Raw genomic sequence first — 27512 nt, forward strand, 5'->3', positions numbered from 1 at the left:
CCTGCAGCCATGTTTCTGTAATGGCCACAAGATCATACCCATATGTAGTTATTTGTGCCATTAACTCGTCTATTTTGTTACGAATGCTACGTGCATTCAGATAGAGAACTTTCAAAGATGTTTTGTGACACTCAGTTCCTGCTTTTGCCCTTTTTATTACTTTACCTTTTACTCCATACCTTCTGCCCCTTCCTGACACGCTCTGGTTTTTAATTTCCCCACTGCTACCTAAGTCTATGACCTTCTCTGTTGTCATTTTTATTATTTGCTCTCTAGGAACCTCCCCCCGACTAGTTAGTTTAAAGCCCTCTCTACAGCCCTAGTTATATGATCCGCCAGGACTCTAGTCCCAGCACTGGCCAAGTGAAGCCCGTCCCAACGGAACAGCTCCCTCCTGCCCCAGTACTGGTGCCAGTGTCCCAGGAAGCAAAACCCATTTCTCCCACACCAGTCTTTGAGCCACGCATTTAACTCTCTAATTTTATTTGTCCTAGCCAAATTCGCTCATGGCTCAGGTAATAATCCAGAGATTATTACCCTTGTGGTTCTGCTTTTTAATTTGGCCCCTAGCTGCTCAAACTCCCTCAGCAGAACCTCCTTCCTTGTCCTATCTATGTCGTTGGTACCAACATGGACCATGACAACTGGATCCTCCCCCTCCCACTCCAAGTTTCTCTCCAGTCCAGAGGAGATGTCCTTAACCCTGGCACCGGGCAGGCAACACAGCCTTCGGGACTCTCGCTCTCGGCTGCAAAGAACTCTATCTAACCCCCTAACGATACTATCCCCTACCACTACAACATTTCTTTTAACTCCCCCCACTTGAATGGCCCCCCGCTCCACGGTGCTGTGGCCAGGTTGCTCATCCTCTCCGCAGTCCCTGTTCCCATCCTCACAGGGAGTAAGAGCCTCGAACCTGTTGGACAAGTGCAAGGGCTGCGGCTCCTCCAACACTGCCTCCTGGATCCCCGTACCTGCCTCACTTCTAGTCACACCATCCTGACCCTGGCCACGGACTACATCTGAATTAATTAATCTAATTGGTGTGACTACCTCCTGATACAGAGTCCAGGTAACTCTCCCCCTCCCTGATGTGTCTCAGTGTTTGAAGCTCGGATTCCAGCTCATCAACACGGAGCCGGAATTCCTCGAGCAGCCAACACTTACTGCAAATGTGATCACCGTGAGCATCAATGGTGTCCACCAGCTCCCACATATTGCAGCAGCAACACATCACCTGATCTCCCATTCTATGTAATTAATTAAATTTATTATTCTTAAATACCCTCTGCCCCGATTCTAGATGATGAATATCGCACCTTAGAAACTATAAACCACAGAGTTTAAGCTTAAAAAAGAGAGAAATACTCACCAACCAATCACTTACCCGCTTTCTGGTGACGTCACACTTGGATTACTTTACACCTCGCTCCTTCCATCCGAGTTCCAAGATTGGAGATTGGTACGCCTTACCTGGGTCTCGGGAGCCTTTATACAGCCGCTCAGCCCGCGATTCTCGCACTGAGGCCTTACCTGGTCTCTGGGGCCTTTATACAGCCGCTCAGCCCGCCGATTCTCGCACTGAGGCCTTACCTGGGTCTCGGGAGCCTTTATACAGCCGCTCAGCCCGCGATTCTCGCACTGAGGCCTTACCCGGTCTCTGGGGCCTTTATACAGCCGCTCAGCCCGCGATTCTCGCACTGAGGCCTTACCTGGGTCTCGGGAGCCTTTATACAGCCGCTCAGCCCGCCGATTCTCGCACTGAGGCCTTACCTGGGTCTCGGGAGCCTTTATACAGCCGCTCAGCCTGCGATTCTCGCACTGAGGCCTTACCTGGTCTCTGGGGCCTTTATACAGCCGCTCAGCCCGCGATTCTAGCAGGGTAGATAAAGGGGAACCAGTGGATGTAGTATATTTGGATTTTCAAAAGGCATTCGATAAGGTGCCACACAAGAGAGCTCATGGGGCTGGGGTAATATATTGCTAGAGGATTGGTTAAAGGACAGAAAACAGTAGGAATAAACGGGTAATTTTCAGGTTGGCAGGCTGTAACTAGTTGGGTGCTGCAAGGATCAGTGCTTGGGCCTCAGCTATTTACAATCTATATTAATGATTAGATGAAGGGACAGAGTGTAATGTATCTAAGTTTTCTGTCAATACAAAGCTAGGTGGGAAAGTAAGCTGTGAGGAGGACATAAAGAGGCTGCAAAGGGATATAGACAGGTTAAGTGATTGGGCAAGAAGGTGGAAGATGGAGTACAATGTGCAGCAGTGTGAAATTATCCACTTTGGTAGGAAAAATAGAAAAACAGACTATTTTTAAATGGTGCGAAACTATTAAATGTTGGTGTTCAGAGGGATTTGGGTGTCCTTGTACAGGAAACACAAAGTTAACATGCAGGTACAGCAAGCAATTAGGAAGGCAAATGGTATGCTGACCTTTATTGCAAGGGGGTTGGAGCACCAGAGTAAGGAAGTCTTGCTGCAATTATATAGGGTTTTGACGAGACCACACCTGGAGTACTGTGCACAGTTCTGGTCTCCATACCGAAGGAAGGATATACTTACCTTAGAGGAGGTGCAACGAAGTTTCACTAGACTGATTCCTGGGACGAGAGGGTTGTCCTAGGAGCAGAGTTTGAGTAGAATGGGCCGATACTCTCTGGAGTTTTGAAGAACGAGAGGTGGCCTCATTGAAAGATACAAGATTCTGAGAGGGCTCGACAGGGTAGATGCTGAGAGGCTGTTTCCCCTGGCTGGAGTGTCTAGGCTGAAATGATAGATGTTTGGACTCTAGGGGAATCAAGGATTATGGGGATCGGGCAGGAAAGTGGAGTTGAAGTCAAAGTTCAGCCATGATCTTATTGAGTGGCGGAGGAGGCTCGAAGGGCCTACTCCTATTTCTTATGTAACCCAGAATATTCTCTGTTTGTGCCACTGTTCTCCCTCTCCTCGTCTCAAGGCATCAGGTCAATAAGAAGCGGTCACTTTTGTCACTGTGCGAGAAGCTGGCTGGGGAACAAGGTAACCAGACTACCTCCTGCAGACAGCTAGCACCACAGCGATACAGCCTGCGGAGCCCCCTGCACCCTCAGAACCCAACCCCTGGCACAGTGGGCGGCAGCGGAGGAGCAAAGAATGGACCGCGCTGCTTGAAACAAAGAGGCAGAGTAAGGCAGCATAACCACCAGATCCACAGGCAGGAGCAATTACTGGTGAATTCCCTGCTGGGATCACTCGCACACGCCCAGCAATGTCCTGTGCACATTCAGGTGGATCTCACAGCACCAGCACAAAGACAAGTTTAAAAGGCATGATTGAGAAGGGACAGTCCAACATCCAAAGGCCACATTCCTGGCTTGCACTGGCAGGGAGAAAGGAACACAGTCCCCTCCAGATGTGCTTGCAGAAGCCTCATGTTCACCTCTGATTTGGGGGGGGGTTCCCTGTTGTTGGAGGCATCAGTGCTTCCTCATTTATATTACAGATGGAGAGGGAGCAGTCTCTGCTGATGGCAGCTTACTTAACTTATATATTTATATGGCGCCTTTAATGTAATAAAACGTCCCAAGGCGCTTCAAAGGAGTGTTATCAAAAATAAAACATTTGACAGCGAGCCACATTGAGATGTTAGGGCAGATGACCAAAAGCTTGGTCGAAGAGGTAGGTTTTTTTAAGGAACGTCTTAAAAGAGGAACGATAAATGGAGAGACGGAGAGATTTAGGGAGGGAATTCCAGAGCTTAGGGCCTAGGCAGCTGAAGGCACGGCCGCCAATGGTGGAGCGATTAAAATCAGGGATGTTCCAAAGGCCAGAATAGGCAGGGCGCAGAGGTCTAGAGGGATTACAGAGATAAGGAGGGGCGAGGCCATGGAGGGATCTGAAAACAAGGGTGAGAATTTTAAAATCCAGGCGTTGCTTAACTGGGAGCCAATGTAGGTCAGCGAGCACAGGGGTGATGGGTGAATGGGGCTTGGTGCGAGTTAGGACATGGGCAGCAGAGTCCTGGATGACCTCAAGTTTATGGAGGGTAGAACTAGGTCGGCCGGCCAGGAGGGCGTTGCAATAGTCAAGTCTAGAGGCGATAAAGGCATGGATGAGGGTTTCAGCAACAGGTAAGTTGAAGTGCGGAGATGGGCAATATTATGAAGGTGGAAATGGGCAGTCTTAGTGATAGAACGGATATGAGGTAGGAAGCTCAATTCGTGATCAAATTCTTTCTCCATGGACAAATTACCAGTGAAGAGGAGAAGAAAGCCCTTATCGACTTCTATTAATGGGTTTCACAGATTGGGGGTAGGGGGAGCGTCACTCTGAACGCACAGAGTATTCAAAGTATAACAGCAAACATTTCATCCTATACACCTGCTCCAAACTACAGCCCGTGGGCCGTGTCTCTCATTACAGATTGGTTTTCGATTATGCTGTTCATGTGACCCACAGGGCTCCAACGGAGTGTCTCATTTTGGACTCGAGATTCAGCGAGCCCCTTCCCCAGAGCCCGCCCGGGGCGGCATCAATTGAATATCAATTACTCGCGCTCAAAATCCCTGGGATCAGAAAACTGCAGCCAGTGAATAGGAAAACCGATTTATTTCTGAATAATGTTCCTGCACAGTGCAGAATGTGAAGATAAAACAATCCTAACGATTAAAATTAATGAATTTGGATTACATTCAGACTACAATTTATGTTTAAAAGCAAAAAGATTCTCGAGAGTTGTGTCTTATTCAAACGCGGATGCTGTGAATTTAGGGAGAAGCTGGCGAAACAAAGATGCCATTTTGGTACAAAGCGTCATTGCAAGAAGCAGTAAGAAATATATTACCCCCGCCCCTCTCTCGCAGGGCTGAATCTCACTGAGGTCCTGGTTTACAGGCACTGGCCCCCTCCCGAGTTCACCACCCAAGGGCCCATCCTCCATGAGATGAGGCAGCGAGGGTCAGCAGGCTATTCAACTGCTAGGGCAGCCCAGCTGGCCCCGACCGATAGCCCTCTCCCTGGCCCATTGTCACATCCCCGCTACAACGAGCTGAGATCGGGTGGTTAGGCAGAGAGCAGGGGTTAAAACTGGGGTATCACTGGGCTCAGGACACAGCATTACACACTGACCAGTGGAATGAAAATTAAAATAATTTAAAAAGGAATTAAAAAAAAAAAAATCTAGTTTCAAATATAGTATATATAAGTAAAAAAAATGTCCTTTGGTACAATGCTTTGACCGGCCTCACTGAAATGTGAGCACCTTGTTTGCAGTTCCTGATTCGATTATAAATCGACCCAAAAGCCAAAATAACGAAAACTGCTTTTCATTACAATGTCACGACCAGAGACCACCAGTTAGAGCCCAGGAAATGACAGAAACGTCACATCACTTTAAATCAGTGGCACCGAGACAGGGACAGCTGGGGCCCAGGAGACCCTCTCACCGTCCACAGCGGCCACCCCCCCCCCCCACCCCCACAATGCGGCCCTCTGACCTGCTGCCTTCCGTGTCTCTTAGGCCTCCACTCACGGTCTGCCTGGATAGTTCTGCTGTTCCCTCTCCTGGTTTTGCTCGGGGGGGGGGGGGGGGGGGGGGGGGGGGGGAGGGCGGTGGAGTGCGATTACAAGACAGAGTTGCCCATTCAACAACCGAGGAGGCCCTGCTAAAGTAGAACCGTCATTATTCCACCCCCCTACCTCCCGCCCCAACCCGGCCAAGTCCTGTGGCCAATGCCAGCCAGCTGAAAGCGGAAGCTTGCTGTATCGGGGCATTACAGGCACAGAGCCAGAGCGCATCCCTCCATGGTGCAGCATCCCCAAGAGCAAGACGCTGGCCCACAACAGAGTTAGGAATCCCCACTTCCCCAGATCAGGTTGCGACAGACCGTAGTCCGTTCCCTGACTGTTCTCGGCCATCCCTCCCTGTATTTCTAATGGCTGGCCACAGGCACCAGGCGCCGAGCAAGAACGGGTCAGCACTCCCCAGTGTTACTACACCAGGGAACATTCGACGAGCAAGATCGGCTGCTCCCAGTTTTAAGTGTAAAAGCCAGTTAGACGCACGTTGGACAGTACAGGCAGCTCGGTTAACTCAACGATGAAATGGGAGGACTGCAGGATAAACCTCGGCTTTCACAATTCTATGGAATCTGAGCTCAGTGCTGGCACTGGGATTTCAGCAGTGTAACGCTGGCTGGGTGAAACATTCACACGGTGTCCCCTTGAACCAGAGTACAATTCTAGACCGTGTCCGTCCAAACGTGGGCTGCCTGAGGAGAGAAGTATGAGGTGGGCAACACTGGGGTGCAGTCCTGGTGGGGACAGGGCTGTCAGTGGCGGTGGTCTCAGTGGAATGAATTAAGAGCAGACAGGGAGCGTAGGACAACATTAAACTGGGCGAAGTGAGAATTTCCTACAGTGCTTGGTACCACAATACATTAAACAAGCCCACTGACAACACCGACCTAGAACCTGCCACCCAAGCGAGCTCCTTCAGCTGTCCACTTTCATGAACATTATTTGACGTTGAATCACCCTTTATAAAACAACAATGCTTCAATGTATTTTCACATCAGCAAGTTAAATTACTAAAATATTTCCCATTCACACTTCAATTGCTCCATCGCAGATGTGCATTTGATCTGTCCAGGCCTTGAGTGTTTTGTTTCCATCCTCTGTTGCTCTGCCCACTGTGTGGCAGCTGATAACTCTGCCGTGGGGACTTGGGTTGATAACTCCGCCAGGAGGACTCGGGCTGATGGCTCCGCCAGGAGGACTCGGGCTGATGGCTCTGCCAGGAGGACTCGGGCTGATGGCTCTGCCAGGAGGACTCGGGCTGATGGCTCTGCCAGGAGGACTCGGGCTGATGGCTCCGCCAGGAGGACTCGGGCTGATGGCTCCGCCAGGAGGACTCGGGCTGATGGCTCCGCCAGGAGGACTCGGGCTGAAGGCTCTGCCAGGAGGATTCCTGTCTTCTGTAATCGTAGTTGGACTGTGCCTCGGTCTGCCCGTTGTACGGCACTGTTTGATGCACAGCACCATTTCCAAACCTTTGTCCCCTGGGATGCTGCGCAGACAGGTAGGGATGAGTAGACTGTCTGGGTGTGCAGACCGATTGGCTGAAGTTACGAAAGCCATTACTTGTGGGACATTTCCCCTGGTACGGTCTGTAAGGGAAGAGTCACTGCATCATTTCACAGCTTTACAAACTGGACCACTGTGGGAATCTCTCCCTTTACTTCATACTCTCGACAGAATGCTGCACAACACAGGCCTAGACACGACCTTAAAGGCACCATCTCTAACACAAACTCAATTTTACAGCTCCCAATGTACTGCAAAGGGCCAAGGGCACACTGATACCTGTGAAATACTAGCCTCAGCTAGATTGTGTGAACAGTGAGTATTCGTATTTATAGAGAGCTTCCTCAAAGCACCAGCACTCACTTATATCGACAAATATTCTGCACAGTAAAATCCCACAGACGGCAACAAGATAAATGACCAGTTAATCTGTTCTAGGTGGTGGTTGAGGGATAAATATTGGTCAGGACACCGGAAGAACTCCCCGGCTCTTCTTCCAATAGTGCTTGGACAGTGCAGCCCCTCCGACAGTGCGGCGCTCCCTCAGTACTGCCTCTCCGACAGTGCGGCGCTCCCTCAGTACTGCCTCTCCGACAATGCGGCGCTCCCTCAGTCCTGCCCCTCCGACAGTGCGGCGCTCCCTCAGTACTGCCCCTCCGACAGTGCGGCGCTCCCTCAGTACTGCCCCCTGACATTGCGGCGCTCCCTCAGTACCGCCCCTCCGACAGTGCGGCGCTCCCTCAGTCCTGACCCTCCGACAGTGCGGCGCTCCCTCAGTACTGCCCCTCCGACAGTGCAGCGCTCCCTCAGTACTGACCCTCCGACAGTGCAGCGCTCCCTCAGTACTGACCCTCCGACAGTGCAGCGCTCCCTCAGTACTGCCCCTCTGACAGTGCAGCACTGGAGTGTCTGCCCAGATTGTGAACTCGAGTCCTATAGTGAGTGCTCACCCCCATTTCTCTCCAACTGTACGCAGTTTGTTCATGGAACAAGTATGGGGCCCCCTCCTCCCGAAGACCCGGGACCACCCAAGTAACTATATTTTGGGGGGGGGGGGGGGGGGTGAGCTTTGGCACCTGAGATTTGTTAGCCTATTGGACCATGAAGGGCATCACAGCTGTGCCTGGTCCGGTCACCGTCCAACATTCACCCATCGTGAATTCAACACAGACTGGGGAGGGAACACGTGACCGGCTGGTCTGTGTGGCTCAGATACTCAGTGTCTCAAACAGCTGAGCCAGAGAACCGTAAACACTTGAAACTCGGAACTGGCTTTACTGGGGAGGCTGTGGGATTGCTTCTGGAACAGAATGTCTGGGACATGAAAGGAGTAAGTGCAGTGAAACAACTGAAGCGACAAACCTCCCTCACAACAAAGGAACATAACAAACAACAGGTGCTATTTCTGAACCCACTATAGAGCTACAATACACAGGAGACTGCTGGGTCTCTGAGGGAGGTCAGACACTCAGCCCTAGCTCCCGCTCCCTGCAGCTGGCTGCACGGAGCAATCACTCCTAGGGAACACCGTACAACAGGAGGCACATGGGGCAGTGTGGGTGAGACGGGCAGCTGAGGGGACACCCCTGTGAAGGATGCAGACAGAGTGCCAGTCACACAACAGACTGAAAGCTGCAACCAAAGAGGAACACCCCATGGCACCCAGCACCAGTCTGGAGCTGGAGGATAGTCAAACCAGCCACTCTAAGCAAATAGAACGGACTCGCACATTTACCCTGATGCTCCCAGTACACTTAATCCAACACGTTGGAGTGTGTCCAATGCACCTTCAGAAAATGTCACCGTACAGAGAAATTACATCGCGGAAACAGACCATCCGGCCCAACCAGTCCATGTTGGTGTTTATCCTCGACCGAGCGGTTTCCTAGTCCCATGTTCCCGCCCAGTTCCCATATCCCTTTATCCCCCTTTTCCTTCAACCACCTATCGAGTCTATTCTTAAATGATGACGAGGCCTCTGCTTCAATCGCTAACCCATTCCACAGCCTCACAAACACAGCTCCCTCGAATTTTGTCTGGCGCCGCGCGGCCCCTTTAAGGGGCTGCCGAGCCAGTCACAGTACCGTGCGTGCCCTGTTTTTGCATTGAACAGCCGGCTGTGGGGGTTCCCTGGAGCACTGCACGGCTTCCAGGGAACATTGCTCACAACACTCTGTGTAAAATAGTTTCTCCTGCTCACTGTTCTAAGTCTCTTGCATTTAATCTTATATTGGTGCCCCTTCGTTCTAGGCCCCTCGACCACTGGGTACTGTTTCTATCCACTCTCCCCCATCCCTTCATCATTTTAAACACCTCTGTCAAATCAGCCCACAATCTCCTCTGTTCTAATGAAAGCAGCCCCAGTTGTTCAAGTCTTTCTTCATATTTGTATTTCCTCATACCAGGCAGCATCCCAGTGAATCTGTGTTGCAACCTCTCTATTGCCTCAACATCCTTCCTATAGCATTACGAAATAGGAGTCGTCGGCCATTTGGCCCTTCGAGCCTGCTCCGCCATTCAATAAGATCATGGCTGATCTTTGACCTCAACTCCACTTTCCTGCCTGATCCCCATATCGGAATTCCCTTCGTTCCCAAAAATCTATCGATCTCTGTCTTGAATATACTCGACGACTGAGCATCCACAGCCCTCTGGGGTAGAGAATTCAAGATTCTCAACCCATCGAGTGAAGAAATTTCCCCTCATCGCAGTCCTAAATGGCCGACCCCTTATTCTGAGACTGTGACCCCGTGTTCTAGATTCCCCAGCCAGGGGAAACATCCTCCCTGCATCTACCCTGTCAAGCCCCTTAAGAATTTTATATGTTTCAATGAGATCACCTCTCATTCTTCTAAACTCTAGAGAATATAGGCCTAGTCTACTCAATCTCTCCTCATAGGACAATCCCCCCATCCCAGGAACCAGTCTGGTGAACCTTCATTGCACTCCCTCTATGGTAAGTATGTCTTTCCTCAGGTAAGGAGACCAGAACTGTACACAGTACTCCAGGTGTGGCCTCACCAATGCCCTGTATAATTGTAGAAGACTTCTTTACTCTTATACTCTAATCCCTTTGCAACAAAAGCTGCCATACCATTTGCTTTCCTAATTGCTTGCTGTACCTGCATGTTAACTTTCTGTGATTCGTGTACAAGGACACCCAGGTCCCTCTGAGTGCAAACATTTCCCAGTCTCTCACCAATCAAAAAATATTCTGCTTTTTTGTTTTTCCTACCACTCCTGCTCACTGTCCTAAATCTCTTACATTTATTTATTCTTATATTGGAGTCTCTTCGTTCTAGGCCCCTCGACCACTGCGTACTGTTTCTATCCACTCTCCCCCATCCCTTCATCATTTTAAACACCTCTGTCAAATCAGCCCACAATCTCCTCTGCTCTAATGAAAGCAGCCCCAATTGTTCAAGTCTTTCTTCATATCTTGCCCACCCAGTCAACCTGTCTAGATCGCTCTGCAGCCTCTTTGCTCTTTCCTCCTCACAGCTTACTTTCCCACCTAACTTTGTATCATCAGCAAACTTGGATACGTTACTCAGTCCCTTCATCCAAGTCATTAATATAGATTGTAAATAGCTGAGGCCCAAGCACCGATCCTTGCAGTACCCTGCTAGTTACAGCCTGCCAACCTGAAAAAGTCCCATTTATTCCTACTCTCTGTTTTCTGACCATTAACCAATCCATGCTAATATATCACCCCCAATCCCATGAGTCCTAATTTTGTGTAATAACCTCTTGTGTTGCACCTTATCGAATGCTTTTTGAAAATCCAAATACACTACATCTACTGGTTCTCCCTTATCCATCCTACTACAGGAAACTCTCGATTTACCGGCACCTAAATAACCGGAAATCTGTTAACCGGCAAAATTCAGGAGTAGGTTCAGGTAAGTTTTACTTCATATTAGTGGCCGTTCCTGGATCTGTGGCTGTGTAATCAGGGTTCGTGCACTTGTTGCTAAGCAACAGGGACGCTTGGTCTGTGGCCGGGGTTCCTGCACTTGTTGCTAAGCAACAGGGAAGCCTGGATTTGTTGCTCTCGTACCTTTTAACTATACCTCTCTGTAATCCGGACTTCTTGATAAACCGGCACCACGCCGGTCAAAAAAGAGAGTTTCCTGTAGTTACAAACAGGTTTGTCAAACACGATTTCCCTTTCATAAAACCATGTTGTCTCTGCCTAATCATATTATGATTTTCTCAGTGCCCAGTTACCACGTCCCTAATAACAGATTCGAGCATTTTGCCCACTACTGATGTCAGGCTAACTGGCCTATAGTTCCACGTTTTTTCTCTTCCTCCTTTCTTAAATAGCGGGGTTATATTTGCTACCTTCCAATCCTGGGGGACTGTTCTAGAATCTAGGGAATTCTGGAAGATTAATACCAGTGCATCCACTATCTCTGCAGCCACCTCTTGTAAAACCCTAGGATGCAGGTCGCCAGGTCCAGGGGATTTGTCGCCACTTAGTCCCATTAATTTCTCCAGTACTGTGTCTTAACTTATACTGATTTCTTTAAGTTCCTCATTCTCTCTAGACCCTTGGTTCCCCATTATTTCCAGAATGTTTTTTGTGTCTTCTACCATGAAGACAAATAAAAAGTATTTGTTTAATGTCTCTGCCATTTCCTTGTTGCCCATTATAATTTCTCCTGTCTCTGCCTCTAATGGGCCCACGTTTACTTTCACTAATCTCTTCCTATTTACAGTACATACCTACAGAAACATTTACAATCTGTTTTTATATCTCTTGCTAATTTACTCTCATTCTTTTTTCTCTACCCTTATCAATTTCTTGGTCCTCCTTTGCTGAATTCTAAAATCCTCCCAATCCCCAGGCTTACTATTTTTATAAACATTATAAACCCTTCCTTTGATCTAATACTATCTTTAACATCTCTTGTTAGCCACGGTTGGACCACTTTTCCCGTGGGGTTTTTGCACCTTAAAGGAATGTATATTTGTTGCAAATTATGTATTAATTCTTTAAATGCTAGCCATTGCTTGTCTACCGTCATACGTTTTAATGTAGTTTCCCAATCTACCTTAGCCAACTCGCCCCTCATACGTAGTTTGCTTTGTTTAGATTGAAGACCCTAGTTTCAGATTTAACTAAATCACTTTCAAACTCAAGATAAAATTCTATCATATTATGGTCACTCTTCCCTAAAGGCCCCTTTACTACAAGATTATTAATGGACCCTTTCTCATTGCACAATACTAGATCTAAAATAGCCTGTTCCCTAGTTGGTTCCTCAACATACTGATCTAGAAAACTATCTTGCATACATTCCATGAATTCCTCCTCCACATTATTATTGCAAATCTGGTTTGCCCAGTCTATATGTAGATTAAAGTCCCTCCTGATTACTGTATTACCCTTGTTACATGCGCCTCTAATTTCCTGATTTATACTCTGCCCTACATTACAACTACTGTTTGGGGGGCCTATAAACAACTCCCACCAATATTTTCTGCCCCTTGTTGTTTCTTAGCTCCACCCAAACTGATTCTACTTCTTGATTTTCGGAGCTAAGATCCTTTCTCTCTACTGTCTTTATCCTGTCCTTTATTATCAGGGCTCCCCCTCCTCCTTTTACATTTTGCCTATCGCTTCTAAAAGTTAAGTATCCGGGAATATTTAGTTCCCAACTTTGGTCACTTTGCAACCATGTCTCCGTAATGGCTATTAGATCAAACCTGTTAATTTCTATCTGTGCTATTAATTCATCTATTTTGTTGCGAATGCTTCGCGCATTCAGCTATAGTGCCCTTAGCGTTGACATTTTCCCCTGATGTCACCTTAGTCACTGATGCACTATTACCTTTGTTACTCTCTCTGTCCCTTCCTGATCCACTCTGCTTATTTTTACCCAAAACTCTACTCTGCTCTAGAGCCTTGACATTTACTCTTTCCTGAATCCTCCCACTCCCCTTAATTAGTTTAAAGCCCTGTCTACTGCCCTAGTTATTTGATTCGCCAGGACACTGGTCCCAGCCCGATTTAAGTGGAGCCCATCCCAACGGAACAGTTCCCTCTTTCCCGAGTACTGGTACCGGTGCCCCATGAACTGAAACCCTTTCCTCCCACGCCACTCTTTGAGCCACGCATTTAAACCTCTAATCTGTTTGTCCCTATGCCAATTTGCGCGTGGCTCAGGTACCAATCCAGAGATTATTACCTTTGAGATTCTGCTTTTTAATTTGGATCCTAGCTCCTCAAACAGAATCTCATTCCTAGTTCTACCTATGTCGTTGGTTCCTACGTGGACCACAACAACTGGATCCTCCCACCCCCTCCAAGCTCTTCTCTAGCCGTGACGAGAATTGTGCACAATACTCGAACTGTGGTCTGAGTGCGGGTTCAGAGATTCACCATTAAATCTCGACTTCTATATTCTGTACCATTTGACATTATACCCAGTATTCTGTTAGTTTTTGTTAATGGCCTCATCCAGTCGAGGTGCTGATTTTAATGTCTTCTGACCCTGAGCCCCCAAATCTCTCACTTTGCGTCTGACACTCTCGATTCACCCGCTCAAACTCCAACTACCCCCAGTGACAGCCCTGTCCCCACCTGCACTTCACCCACTGATCCCCAGCTCACCGTGCTCCCTCCACACAGCGCGCGTTTGGAACGCACAATCAGGAATTGGTTCTCAGTCCCAATGGACAGGGTTTGTGGATTTCACACCCACCTGACGAAGCATCGCCTACAGGCACGCCAGGTTAAGAAAACCGCGAGACCGCACAGATCACACGCTGTTACACACCTGTCTCGCTGTGTTAACACGGGTTGCTGGCTGCTCTGTTCCACCTGCCTTGAGCATGGAGCCGGTACATCGATTCCTTTATTGCTACGGAACAGAAAAAGTTCAACACGTCAGAAAATGGGACGCAACAACTTCTCACTGCGAACCGCAACCGGTGTAACGAGGCCAAAGGAAGACCTTATCTGAGGAAGGATGTTCTTGCCATGGAAGGAGTGCAGCGAAGATTCACCAGACTGATACCTGGGATGGCAGGAATGATGTATGAGGAGAGATTGGGTCGACTGGGCTTATACTCGCTGGAGTTTAGAAGAATGAGAGGGGATCTCATTGAAACTTATAAAATTCTAACAGGACTAATGTAATAAATCACACAACACCAGGTTATAGTCCAACAGCTTTATTTGAAATATTTCAAATAAAGCTGTTGGACTATAACCTGGTGTTGTGTGATTTATTACATTTGTCCACCCCAGTCCAACACCGGCATCTCCACACCATGGCTAACAGGACTAGACAGACTAGATGCAGGAAGGATGTCCCCGATGGCGGAGGAGTCCAGAACCAGGGGTCACAGTCTAAGGATAAGGGGTAAGCCATTTAGGACAGAGATGAGGAGGAATTTCTTCACCCAGAGAGTGGTGAACCTGTGGAATTCTCTACCACACAAGGCAGTGGAGGCCAATTCATTAAATATATTCAAGAAGGAGTTAGATATATTTCTTAAGGCTAAAGGGATCAAGGGTTTTGGGGAGAAAGCAGGGACAGGGTACTGAATTTGGATGATCAACCATGATCGCATTGAATGGCGGAGCAGGCTCGAGGGGCCGAATGGTCTACTCCTGCTCCTATCTTCTATGTTTCTATGATAAAAGGTGAGGATTTTAAATCCGCAAACTCCTCCATGGAGCATTTTCACACTCCGGGATCAATTTAATGCTGATCGTTCTGAATGGAAACCGTTGCCTTGATCGGCAGAACTGAGCGAAAGGGAGCGAGGCAACAGCAATGTCTGCCTGGATTCGGCTGATCGACTAAGAGGGCCACGGCTACTCTGACTGCAGGTTAAGCTTCCTGCTCTCCAAGCTCCCGATTCAGTTGATCCTACCTTCTGCGTGGTCCCTGCAGCAGATCCTGTATGTAATTCTGCCTTTCTATCGGGTATCCACGGGATCTATTGAACACTTGTTGAAAAAGAAACATGGGGGGGGGGTTAAGAGATTTTAAAATGACAATCAGTGCAACAGCCACACAAGCCAACTGGTGAAAACCAAGAGCTTACAATCGATTGCATCGTGAGGCTCCATCCCATCCACATCGATCAGGTACCTTAAACAAACCAGAGAGAACAATCAGCAGAGAAATCAGTCAACAGGAACACGGTCAGCAGTGGTTCAGCGGCAGCACTCTCGCCTGCGGCAGAAGCTCGTGGGTTCAAGTCCCACTCCAGAGACTTGAGCACAAAATCCAGGCTGACACTCCCAGTGTAGTGCTGAGGGAGCTCCGCACTGTCGGAGAGGCAGTACTGAAGGAGCCCTGCACTGTCGGAGGGGCAGTACTGAGGGAGCGCCGCACTGTCGGAAGGGCAGTACTGAGGGAGCGCCGCACTGTCGGAAGGGCAGTACTCAGGGAGCGCCGCACTGTCGGAGGGGCAGTACTGAGGGAGCGCCGCACTGTCGGAGGGGCAGTACTGAGGGAGCGCCGCACTGTCGGAGGGGCAGTACTGAGGGAGCGCCGCACTGCCGGAGGGGCAGTACTGAGGGAGTGCCGCACTGTCGGAGGGGCAGTACTGAGGGAGTGCCGCACTGTCGGAGGGGCAGTGCTGAGGGAGCGCCGCACTGTCGGAGGGGCAGTGCTGAGGGAGCGCCGCACTGTCGGAGGGGCAGTGCTGAGGGAGCGCCGCACTGTCGGAGAGCCGCACTGTCGGAAGGTCAGTACTGAGGGAGCGCCGCACTGTCGGCGGGGCAGTGCTGAGGGAGCGCCGCACTGTCGGAGGGTCAGTACTGAGGGAGCGCCGCACTGTCGGCGGGGCAGTGCTGAGGGAGCGCCGCACTGTCGGAGGGGCAGTACTGAGGGAGTGCCGCACTGTCGGAGGGGCAGTACTGAGGGAGTGCCGCACTGTCGGAGGGGCAGTACTGAGGGAGTGCCGCACTGTCGGAGGGGCAGTACTGAGGGAGTGCCGCACTGTCGGAGGGGCAGTACTGAGGGAGTGCCGCACTGTCGGAGGGGCAGTGCTGAGGGAGCGCCGCACTGTCGGAGGGGCAGTGCTGAGGGAGCGCCGCACTGTCGGAGGGGCAGTGCTGAGGGAGCGCCGCACTGTCGGAGGGGCAGTGCTGAGGGAGCGCCGCACTGTCGGAGGGGCAGTGCTGAGGGAGCGCCGCACTGTCGGAGAGCCGCACTGTCGGAGAGCCGCACTGTCGGAAGGTCAGTTCTGAGGGAGCGCCGCACTGTCGGCGGGGCAGTGCTGAGGGAGCGCCGCACTGTCGGAGAGCCGCACTGTCGGAGGGTCAGTACTGAGGGAGCGCCGCACTGTCGGCGGGGCAGTGCTGAGGGAGCGCCGCACTGTCGGAGGGGCAGTACTCAGGGAGCGCCGCACTGTCGGAGGGGCAGTACTGAGGGAGCGCCGCACTGTCGGAGGGGCAGTACTGAGGGAGTGCCGCACTGTCGGAGGGGCAGTACTGAGGGAGTGCCGCACTGTCGGAGGGGCAGTACTGAGGGAGTGCCGCACTGTCGGAGGGGCAGTACTGAGGGAGTGCCGCACTGTCGGAGGGGCAGTACTGAGGGAGCGCCGCACTGTCGGAGGGGCAGTGCTGAGGGAGCGCCGCACTGTCGGAGGGGCAGTGCTGAGGGAGCGCCGCACTGTCGGAGGGGCAGTGCTGAGGGAGCGCCGCACTGTCGGAGAGCCGCACTGTCGGAGGGTCAGTACTGAGGGAGCGCCGCACTGTCGGCAGGGCAGTGCTGAGGGAGCGCCGCACTGTCGGAGAGCCGCACTGTCGGAGGGTCAGTACTGAGGGAGCGCCGCACTGTCGGCGGGGCAGTGCTGAGGGAGCGCCGCACTGTCGGAGGGTCAGTACTGAGGGAGCGCTGCACTGTCGGAGGGGCAGTACTGAGGGAGCGCCACACTGTCGGAGGGGCAGTACTGAGGGAGCGCTGCACTGTCGGAGGGGCAGTACTGAGGGAGCGCCGCACTGTCGGAGGGGCCGTCTTTCAGATGTGGCATTAAACCGAGGCCCCGTCTGCCCTCTCAGATGGATGTAAAAGATCCCATGGCACTATTTTGAAGAGCAGGGGAGTTCTCCCCGGTGTCCTGGGGCCAATATTTATCCCTCAACCAACATCACTAAAACAGATTATCTGGTCATTAACACATGGGAGCTTGCTGTGCACAAATTGGCTGCCGCGTTTCCTACATTACAACAGTGACTACACTTCAAAAGTACTTAATTGGCTGTAAAGCGCTTTGGGGCGTCCGGTGGTCGTGAAAGGCGCTATATAAATGCAAGTCTTTCTGTCAGCAGCCAAGACCCAGTATGCAAGGCTGCTTTTCAGCCAATCACGAGTGCGGTCCCTGGGTTATGGAGGATGCATGGATATATCTGGGTGAAAAGCACACACAGAAACCAACTCACATTGTTTGTACAGGAAACTCTATTATCCAGCACCGACGGGACCGGCGTGGTGCCGGTTTATCAAAGTCCGGATTACAGAGAGGTATAGTTAAAAGGTACAAGAGCTCCGTACACAGCAACAAATCCAGGCTTCCCTGTTGCGTAGCAACAGCTGCAGGAACCCCAGCCACAGACCAAGCATCCCTGTTGCTTAGCAACAAGTGCAGGAACCCCCGATTACACAGCCAAGAATCAATAAACAGCCACTAATATGAAGAAAAACTTAACTGAACCTACTCCTGAATTTTGCCGGTTAACCGAGATTTCCGGTTGTTTGGGTGCCGGTAAATCAAGAGTTTCCTGTATGTCATCAGCTTCATGTGACACTCCTCACTCATCCGCTCCCACCTCCAGTGAGAGCCCTGCCCCCACTAGTTCTTCAGTGCGGTGTTCCCGGTTGGCTGCGCAGCCGTGGAACTGTCTGAAGCTCCCGCGCTGGTTCCTCAACGGAAGAACCGCGCAGGCGTGGAAGTTCGAACGGGCTGCGCGGTCCCTTAGAGAGGGCGCGCACCCCAAATAAAAATGAGGGGGAACATTGCTTCAGTGTTGCACTGCTCAAAAGCTCTGCCCCCACACAGCGCCCTGGTTTGGAACACAATCAGGCATTGCACAGCTGGAGGGGCCCCAGTTCCAGTGGACAGAGTGTGATGTCGCACTGCACTGAGAGACTGCAAGAACTGGAAGCTAACTCAGTGACCCTGAACACAACACATGGACGAGAATGTGTCGAACAACCTTTGTTCACAAAGAACATTTTAAAACACACTGCAGTGAAACGATTACTGTGTGACCACATTGCAGCTGGCCGCACTCTGCTGGGCTCAGGTCGAAGATTGAAAGCAGAGCGAGTGCAGCCACTGGGGACCGAGCTCCTCTCACTCTGTACAAGCAGCAGCTTCACACCACACAAACCATCGCTTGGACTAAATTAACCGAGGGATTGCCGAATTGGAGACTCAGCCCTTGACCACACAACCCCCGACCCTGTCATTCAGGCAAAGACCAGGCATCTTTCAGTGGCATGGAACGAGAATTCCATTCCCAGTGGGTCAGCGAGTTTCTCCAGTGACCTGCAGAAAGGTCTGGGATTCAATCCCCGCTCTGCACGGGCTGAGCTGGTGCCACAGCCAGAACAGGGGCGCGGGCGAAGGGGCTTCAGCTCCCCTGGGCTCAGGAGGGAGTGTCAGCCAGGGCTCGGGCTCCTGCTCAACGTCCTGCCTGACCTCTCGAGGAAAGCAAGATCCGGACAGGACTCAGATCAGACAGGCTGCCTACACTTGCGCCACACACACAGACTGAGATCCCCAGAGGGTGACCGAAACCAGGAGTTGGAGGCGAGGAGGGAAGGAAACGGATGAAACATAGAAGATAGGAGCAGGAGTAGGCCATTCGGCCCCTCGAGCCTGCTTCGCCATTCAATGCGATCATGGCTGATCATCCAAATTCAGTACCCTGTCCCTGCTTTCTCCCCATATCCCTTGATCCCTTTAGCCTTAAGAAATATATCTAACTCCTTCTTGAATATATTTAATGAATTGGCCTCAACTGCCTTCTGTGGTAGAGAATTCCACAGGTTCACCACTCTCTGGGTGAAGAAATTCCTCCTCATCTCTGTCCTAAATGGTTTACCCCTTATCTTAAGACTGTGGCCCCTGGTTCTGGACTCCCCGGCCATCGGGAACATCCTTCCTGCATCTAGTCCTGTTAGAATTTTATAAGTTTCAGTGAGATCCCCTCTCATTCTTCTAAACTCCAGCGAGTACAAGCCCAATCGACCCAATCTCTCCTCATACGTCATTCCTGCCATCCCAGGTATCAGTCTGGTGAATCTTCGCTGAACTCCCTCCATGGCAAGAACATCCTTCCTCAGATAAGGCGACCAAAACTGCACACAATACTCAAGGTGTGGTCTCACCAAGGTCCTGTACAACTGCAGCAAGACATCCTTGCTCCTGTACTCGAATCCTCTTGCTACGAAGGCCAACATACCATTTGCCTTCTTAATCGCCTGCTGCACCTGCATGCTTACCTTCAGCGACTGGTGCACAAGGACACCCAGGTCTCGTTGCACTTCCCCTTCTCCCAATCTATTGCCATTCAGATAATAATCTGCCTTCTTGTTTTTGACACCAAAGTGGATAACCTCGCATTTATCCACGTTATATTGCATCGGCCATGCTTCTGCCCAATCATCAAACCTGTCCAAATCATCCTGGAGTTTCTCGGTATCCTCCTCACAGCAGACACGCCCACCCAGCTTTGTGTCGTCTGCAAACTTGGAGATATTACATCTAGTTCCCTCGTCTAGATCATTAATATATATTGTGAATAGCTGGGGTCCAAGGACTGAGTTTGAAGCATGATTATAGACGGTGGTAGTAACCAGCTCAGTGATTGAAGGGTGGGGGGGGGGGGGGGTGGAAAAAGAGAAAACGACTCTCACTGTTACACACAATGACCAGCTCACTCGACCCTGAAAAAGACACCAGCTTCCTCCTGGCAAATCCCACTCAAACCAAAGGGGAGTAAGGTGGAACTGCTCAACCGCTACCATGTCACTCGTTACATGGTTATTAAAACACCTCGACAGAAATCCTCGACAACTTACCTGCAAATTAGATAGCCAGTTCGGTTAATTCCGTGAGTGCAGTGAACTCCAACCAGTTTATCTGAAAGTAGATGTATGTGGGGCAAGGTGAAAAACAGAGCATAGCCAGGTTAGACCCCGTCACTCAACACCCTGCACCTCACGAGATACCTGTGGCGTGCCTGCTAACACCCGAGCAGCCGGACTCTCCGACACACCGACACTGTTACACAATGTACGGCGCAGAAACAGGCCATGCGGTCCAACTGGTCCTTGCCAGTGTTTATGCTCCACACGAGCCTACACTCACCCTACTGCATCTAACCAGATCAGCCTAACCTTCTAGTTCATTCTCCCCCATGTGTTTATCTAACTTTCCCTTAAATGCATGAATGCTCTTCGCCCCAACTACTCCCTGTGGTAGCGAGTTCCATATTCTCACCGCTCTCTGGGGAAAGAAGTTTCTCCTGAATTCCCTGTTGGATTTATTGCCGACTATCTTCTATTTATGGCACCAAGTATTGGTCACCCACCTCAAGTGGCAACATCTTCTCTACGTCTACCCTATCAAAACACTTCATCATTTTAATGGCCTGTATTAAGTCACCCCCCGCCTTCTCTCTTCTAGAGAAAAGAGCCCCAGCCTGTTCAGTCTTTCCTGATAAATATATCAGCTTAGTCCTGGGAGCATTGAAGGCTGCAAGTTAATTGGGGAGTGCAGGACGACTTCAAAAAAAAGTACAGCTCTCACCTGAAGTGCTCCAGTGAACTTATGGTCTTATTTGGTGTCAGGGATAATTCTTAGTGCCAACCGTCACAGCACGGACTCAATCTCCCCGACACTCACCGTCACAGCACGGACTCAATCTCCCCGACACTCACCGTCACAGCACGGACTCAATCTCCCCGACACTCACCGTCACAGCACGGACTCAATCTCCCCGACACTCACCGTCACAGCACGGACTCAATCTCCCCGACACTCACCGTCACAGCACGGGCTCAATCTCCCCGTCACAGCACGGACTCAATCTCCCCGACACTCACTGTCACAGCACGGACTCAATCTCCCCGACACTCACCGTCACAGCACGGACTCAATCTCCCCGACACTCACCGTCACAGCACGGACTCAATCTCCCCGACACTCACCGTCACAGCACGGACTCAATCGCCCCGACACTCACCGTCACAGCACGGACTCAATCTCCCCGACACTCACCGTCACAGCACGGACTCAATCTCCCCGACACTCACCGTCACAGCACGGACTCAATCTCCCCGACACTCACCGTCACAGCACGGACTCAATCTCCCCGACACTCACCGTCACAGCACGGACTCAATCTCCCCGACACTCACCGTCACAGCACGGACTCAATCTCCCCGACACTCACCGTCACAGCACGGACTCAATCTCCCCGACACTCACCGTCACAGCACGGACTCAATCTCCCCGACACTCACCGTCACAGCACGGACTCAATCTCCCCGACACTCACCGTCACAGCACGGACTCAATCTCCCCGACACTCACTGTCACAGCACGGACTCAATCTCCCCGACACTCACCGTCACAGCACGGACTCAATCTCCCCGACACTCACCGTCACAGCACGGACTCAATCTCCCCGACACTCACTGTCACAGCACGGACTCAATCTCCCCGACACTCACCGTCACAGCACGGACTCAATCTCCCCGACACTCACCGTCACAGCACGGACTCAATCTCCCCGACACTCACCGTCACAGCACGGACTCAATCTCCCCGACACTCACCGTCACAGCACGGACTCAATCTCCCCGACACTCACCGTCACAGCACGGACTCAATCTCCCCGACACTCACTGTCACAGCACGGACTCAATCTCCCCGACACTCACCGTCACAGCACGGACTCAATCTCCCCGACACTCACCGTCACAGCACGGACTCAATCTCCCCGACACTCACTGTCACAGCACGGACTCAATCTCCCCGACACTCACCGTCACAGCACGGACTCAATCTCCCCGACACTCACCGTCACAGCACGGACTCAATCTCCCCGACACTCACCGTCACAGCACGGACTCAATCTCCCCGACACTCACCGTCACAGCACGGACTCAATCGCCCCGACACTCACCGTCACAGCATGGACTCAATCTCCCCGACACTCACCGTCACAGCACGGACTCAATCTCCCCGACACTCACTGTCACAGCACGGGCTCAATCTCCGACACAGCACGGACTCAATCTCCCCGACACTCACCGTCACAGCACGGACTCAATCTCCCCGACACTCACCGTCACAGCACGGACTCAATCTCCCCGACACTCACTGTCACAGCACGGACTCAATCTCCCCGACACTCACCGTCACAGCACGGACTCAATCTCCCCGACACTCACCGTCACAGCACGGACTCAATCGCCCCGACACTCACTGTCACAGCACGGACTCAATCTCCCCGACACTCACCGTCACAGCACGGACTCAATCTCCCCGACACTCACCGTCACAGCACGGACTCAATCTCCCCGACACTCACCGTCACAGCACGGACTCAATCTCCCCGACACTCACCGTCACAGCACGGACTCAATCTCCCCGACACTCACCGTCACAGCACGGACTCAATCTCCCCAACACTCACCGTCACAGCACGGACTCAATCGCCCCGACACTCACTGTCACAGCACGGACTCAATCGCCCCGACACTCACTGTCACAGCACGGACTCAATCTCCCCGACATTCACTGTCACAGCACGGGCTCAATCTCCCCGACACTCACCGTCACAGCACGGACTCAATCTCCCCGACACTCACCGTCACAGCACGGACTCAATCGCCCCGACACTCACTGTCACAGCACGGACTCAATCTCCCCGACACTCACCGTCACAGCACGGGCTCAATCTCCCCGACATTCACTGTCACAGCACGGACTCAATCTCCCCGACACTCACTGTCACAGCACGGGCTCAGTCACAGATCGATTCCGAAGCACCGTTGTGCCAGAGGGGTTGGCAGCGGAGGGAGAATGCGGTCTCTGAGGCAGGGGACGTGGGGGCAATAACGCCAGGATGGCCCCCAGCAGAGCAGCTGGCTACAGGCTGCGCTGGCAGCAGTCCCTACACCTGCACAACCCCTCAGCCCAGTCAGAGGAGGGAGAGGGGGTGGGGAAGAAATCTAAAAACTAAAGGAGTAAGCTTAACCAAACACCACACTAACGAGTTTTTTTTTTAAAAACAGGGCAGTTATTGAACAGAGTTGATCCGCTGTGTGCCGCAGAGGGACCGTCACACCCATCGCAGCAACCTCCACCCCGGAGAGCAATTGTGGAGTAGCGAGGGTGGCGCGGCCTGCCCTCAATCTGGATGATCAAAGGGAGGACACGGGTTTCAACATAGTGCAACAGGCACGGGAGTGTCAGCCTAGATTAGATGTTCAAATCCCCCTCCAGAGACGTGAGCATATAATCCAGGCTGACACTCCAGTGCAGTACTGAGGGAGCGCCGCACTGTCGGAGGGGCAGTACTGAGGGAGCGCCGCACTGTCGGAGGGGCGGTACTGAGGGAGCGCCGCACTGTCGGAGGGGCAGTACTGAGGGAGCGCTGCACTGTCGGACGGGCAGTACTGAGGGAGTGCCGCACTGTCGGAGGGGCAGTACTGAGGGAGCACCGCACTGTCGGAGGGGCAGTACTGAGGGAGCGCCGCACTGTCGGAGGGGCAGTACTGAGGGAGTGCTGCACTGTCGGACGGGCAGTACTGAGGGAGCGCCGCACTGTCGGAGGGGCAGTACTGAGGGAGCGCCGCACTGTCGGAGGGGCAGTACTGAGGGAGCGCCGCACTGTCGGAGGGGCAGTACTGAGGGAGCGCTGCACTGTCGGAGGGTCAGTACTGAGGGAGCGCTGCACTGTCGGACGGGCAGTACTGAGGGAGCGCTGCACTGTCGGAGGGGCAGTACTGAGGGAGCGCTGCACTGTCGGACGGGCAGTACTGAGGGAGCGCTGCACTGTCGGAGGGGCAGTACTGAGGGAGCGCTGCACTGTCGGACGGGCAGTACTGAGGGAGCGCTGCACTGTCGGAGGGGCAGTACTGAGGGAGCGCTGCACTGTCGGAGGGGCAGTACTGAGGGAGCGCTGCACTGTCGGAGGGGCAGTACTGAGGGAGCGCTGCACTGTCGGACGGGCAGTACTGAGGGAGCGCTGCACTGTCGGAGGGGCAGTACTGAGGGAGTGCTGCACTGTCGGACGGGCAGTACTGAGGGAGCGCTGCACTGTCGGAGGGGCAGTACTGAGGGAGCGCTGCACTGTCGGACGGGCAGTACTGAGGGAGCGCTGCACTGTCGGAGGGGCAGTACTGACGAAGGGTTTCGACCTGAAACGTTAACTCTGTTTCTCTCTCCACGGATGTTGCCTGGGCTGGAGTGTTTCCAGTGTTTGCTGTTGTTATTTGGATTTCCAGCATCCGCAGTATTTTGCTATTGTATCCTTTGTGAAGTGCCAGGCTTCTATCCCGGGACCTCCACTAACGGAGGACAGGAAGACAGTGGGACTGGCAGAATGCAAGAGCAAACCCTGTGCCTCATCACTCCGTGATTGCATTTAACCAGACCACCCAGGCCCCAGCCTTTAATCAGGCATTATAGGCCGAGCCCTTCGCCCCTCCCCCTGGACCGAGCTTACCATTGTCCGCGTTTTCCGCCAGGAACGTTTTTACAGCTTGTTTGAACTTTAAGATGTTGTTTGCGTTCGGTACTTCATGGCCAGCAGTGAAAATCTTGTAGTAGTGCAAACCCTCGGGCAGCTCCTACAACACAGAATACACGGAGAGTAAAGCAGCACAGCACGTGGCTGCGGGGTGAAGGAACCACGGAGCCAGCGAGTTACCTACCCGGGGGGGGGGGGGGGGGGGCAGCGCTAATGACCCCGCACGTTGTCGGATGCTCTACATTCACCTCCTCAAGCTGCTCCCAACGCCAGTGACAGCCCCCGTCCTTCACCCCAGTGTTAGCCAGCTCGCACTGCTCCCGTCACACAGCCCACGTTTGGAAGTGTACAGCCCAGTGCTTTTCACCTCTCAAACCTCACACAGCAATCGTTACACTTCACTGAAATCTTGGTCAGAAATGGCATAGTGGGCAGCACTCTCCCCTCGGAGTCAGAAGGTTCAAGTCCCACTCCAGAGATTTGAGCACATAAATCTAGGCTGACACTCCCAGGGCAGTGCTGAGGGAGTGCTGCACGGTCGGAGGTGCCGTCTTTCAGATGAGACGTTAAACTGAGGCCCCCGTCTCTCCTCTCAGTTGGACGCAAAAGATCCCACGGCACTATTTGAAGAGCAGGGGAGTTCTCCCCGGTGTCCTGGGGCCAATATTTATCCTTCAATCAACATCACTAAAACAGATTATCTGATCATTAATAAACAGAAAATGCTGGAGATACTCAGCAGGTCAGGCAGCATCTGTGAAGAGAGAAACAGAGAGTTAACGTTTCAGCTCGATGACCTATCCTCAGAACCCAGTTCCGATGAAAGGTCATCGACCTGAAACGTTAACTGTTTCTCTCTTCACAGATGCTGCCTGACCCGCTGAGTATCTCCAGCATTTTGTTTTTATTTCAGATTTCCAGCATCTGCAGTATTTTCTTTGTATTATCTGATTATCCCATTGCTGTTAGTGTGCGCAAATTGGCTGCCACGTTTCCTACATTACAACAGTGACTACGCTTCAAACAGTTCTTCATTGGCTGTAAAGCGCTTTGGGGCGTCCGGTGGTCGTGAAAGGCGCTATAGAAATGCAAGTCTTTCTTTTTTTCCCCCACAGTGCTGGCTGTCTCCGTGTTCACAGACTCACGAATCTAACTCTCCGCCCCTCAACAAAACAGTCCTTCTCCACTGCAGTTATACACTCCTCCTCCTCCTCCCAAGAAGCTCGAATCTTGCTGGTGAAAATTAGGAGATTTCTGACGGAAACAATGGGCTCTCGGAGTAAAACCCACAACTTTTCAGAAACAAAGTCTCACTCAGGTCACAGTTTATTAATTTTGGAGACAAAGTTTTAAGCTATTAATTTTTGGGCAGAAGAATCTTTATAAAAGAAAAAATGAAATGGAAAAAATGATATTGACCAACTTGTTTTCCAAAATCAAAACGTGAACCAATTTAGGAATAAAAAACTAGACTAAAAACAAGAAACGTTATCCTTGCACGAGCAGGAGTAAAACTGTAACCCGAATGAGCCGTGGGACTGAGATATTGATCAGCAGCAAAGTTCCTCAATAGCGACACTCTGGCTAACAATCGGCACCGGCTTCAACAAGGGGGGAAATCCTGCTCACACAACTAGGACTGTCTCCTCCACCCGCCCCAGTCCTGCTCAGCCAAGGGTTAAAGCAGAGGCACTCCTGCTCTTACCGTAGAGTCATAGTAACGCTTTGTAAAAGTCAGGTCGATGATTTTCCCCAACTCCTCGCTCTGCTCCTCAATTCGTTGCAGAAGGTCAGTCGGCGAGAAGACTTCAGTGGGCAGCAAGCTGCTTTCGAACAGCTGAAAGGAGCAAATGTACGTCAAACCCAGAACTGACCCAGCACAGACCCATAGGCAGTACGACAAACTGGGCCAAGCCAGGACTGACCCAGCACAGACCCATAGGCAGTACGACAAACTGGGCCAGGCCAGGACTGACCCAGCACAGACCCATAGGCAGTACGACAAACTGGGCCAGGCCAGGACTGACCCAGCACAGACCCATAGGCAGTACGACAAACTGGGCCAGGCCAGGACTGACCCAGCACAGACCCATAGGCAGTACGACAAACTGGGCCAGGCCAGGACTGACCCAGCACAGACCCATAGGCAGTACGACAAACTGGGCCAGGCCAGGACTGACCCAGCACAGACCCATAGGCAGCACGACAAACTGGGCCAGGCCAGGACTGACCCAGCACAGACCCAGAGACAGTACGACAAACTGGGCCAGGCCAGGACTGACCCAGCACAGACCCAGAGACAGTACGACAAACTGGGCCAGACCAGGACTGACCCAGCACAGACCCAGAGATAATACGACAAACTGGGCCAGGCCAGGACTGACCCAGCACAGACCCAGAGACAGTACGACAAACTGGGCCAGGCCAGGACTGACCCGGCACAGACCCAGAGAGAGTACGACAAACTGGGCCAGGCCAGGACTGACCCGGCACAGACCCAGAGAGAGTACGACAAACTGGGCCAGGCCAGGACTGATCCAGCACAGACCCAGAGAGAGTACGACAAACTGGGCCAGACCAGGACTGACCCAGCACAGACCCATAGGCAGTACGACAAACTGGGCCAGGCCAGGACTGACCCGGCACAGACCCAGAGAGAGTACGACAAACTGGGGTGTCCACCTTCAGATGCTAACAT

The 27512-nt window shown here is 52.0% G+C and overlaps 1 protein-coding gene across 1 annotated transcript; it reads right to left on the bottom strand.

The window, feature by feature from the left end:
* Window positions 1–4574: 4574 nt before the first annotated feature.
* LOC147098080 (uncharacterized) lies at window positions 4575–27512 on the bottom strand. The gene is made up of 7 exons (XM_085970814.1): window positions 26520–27512; window positions 24791–24914; window positions 20130–20190; window positions 15136–15182; window positions 14962–15037; window positions 13857–13940; window positions 4575–7151 (listed from the first exon to the last, which is right to left on the bottom strand). The coding sequence occupies exons 1-7, from the start codon at window positions 27510–27512 to the stop codon at window positions 6596–6598; spliced, it is 1941 nt and encodes a 646-aa protein (XP_085826940.1). The 3' UTR covers window positions 4575–6595.

This window comes from Somniosus microcephalus, chromosome 30 (assembly GCF_052327205.1).
Source record: "Somniosus microcephalus isolate GS21.2 chromosome 30, FLI_Smic_1.0, whole genome shotgun sequence".
Classification (NCBI taxonomy): domain Eukaryota; kingdom Metazoa; phylum Chordata; class Chondrichthyes; order Squaliformes; family Somniosidae; genus Somniosus; species Somniosus microcephalus.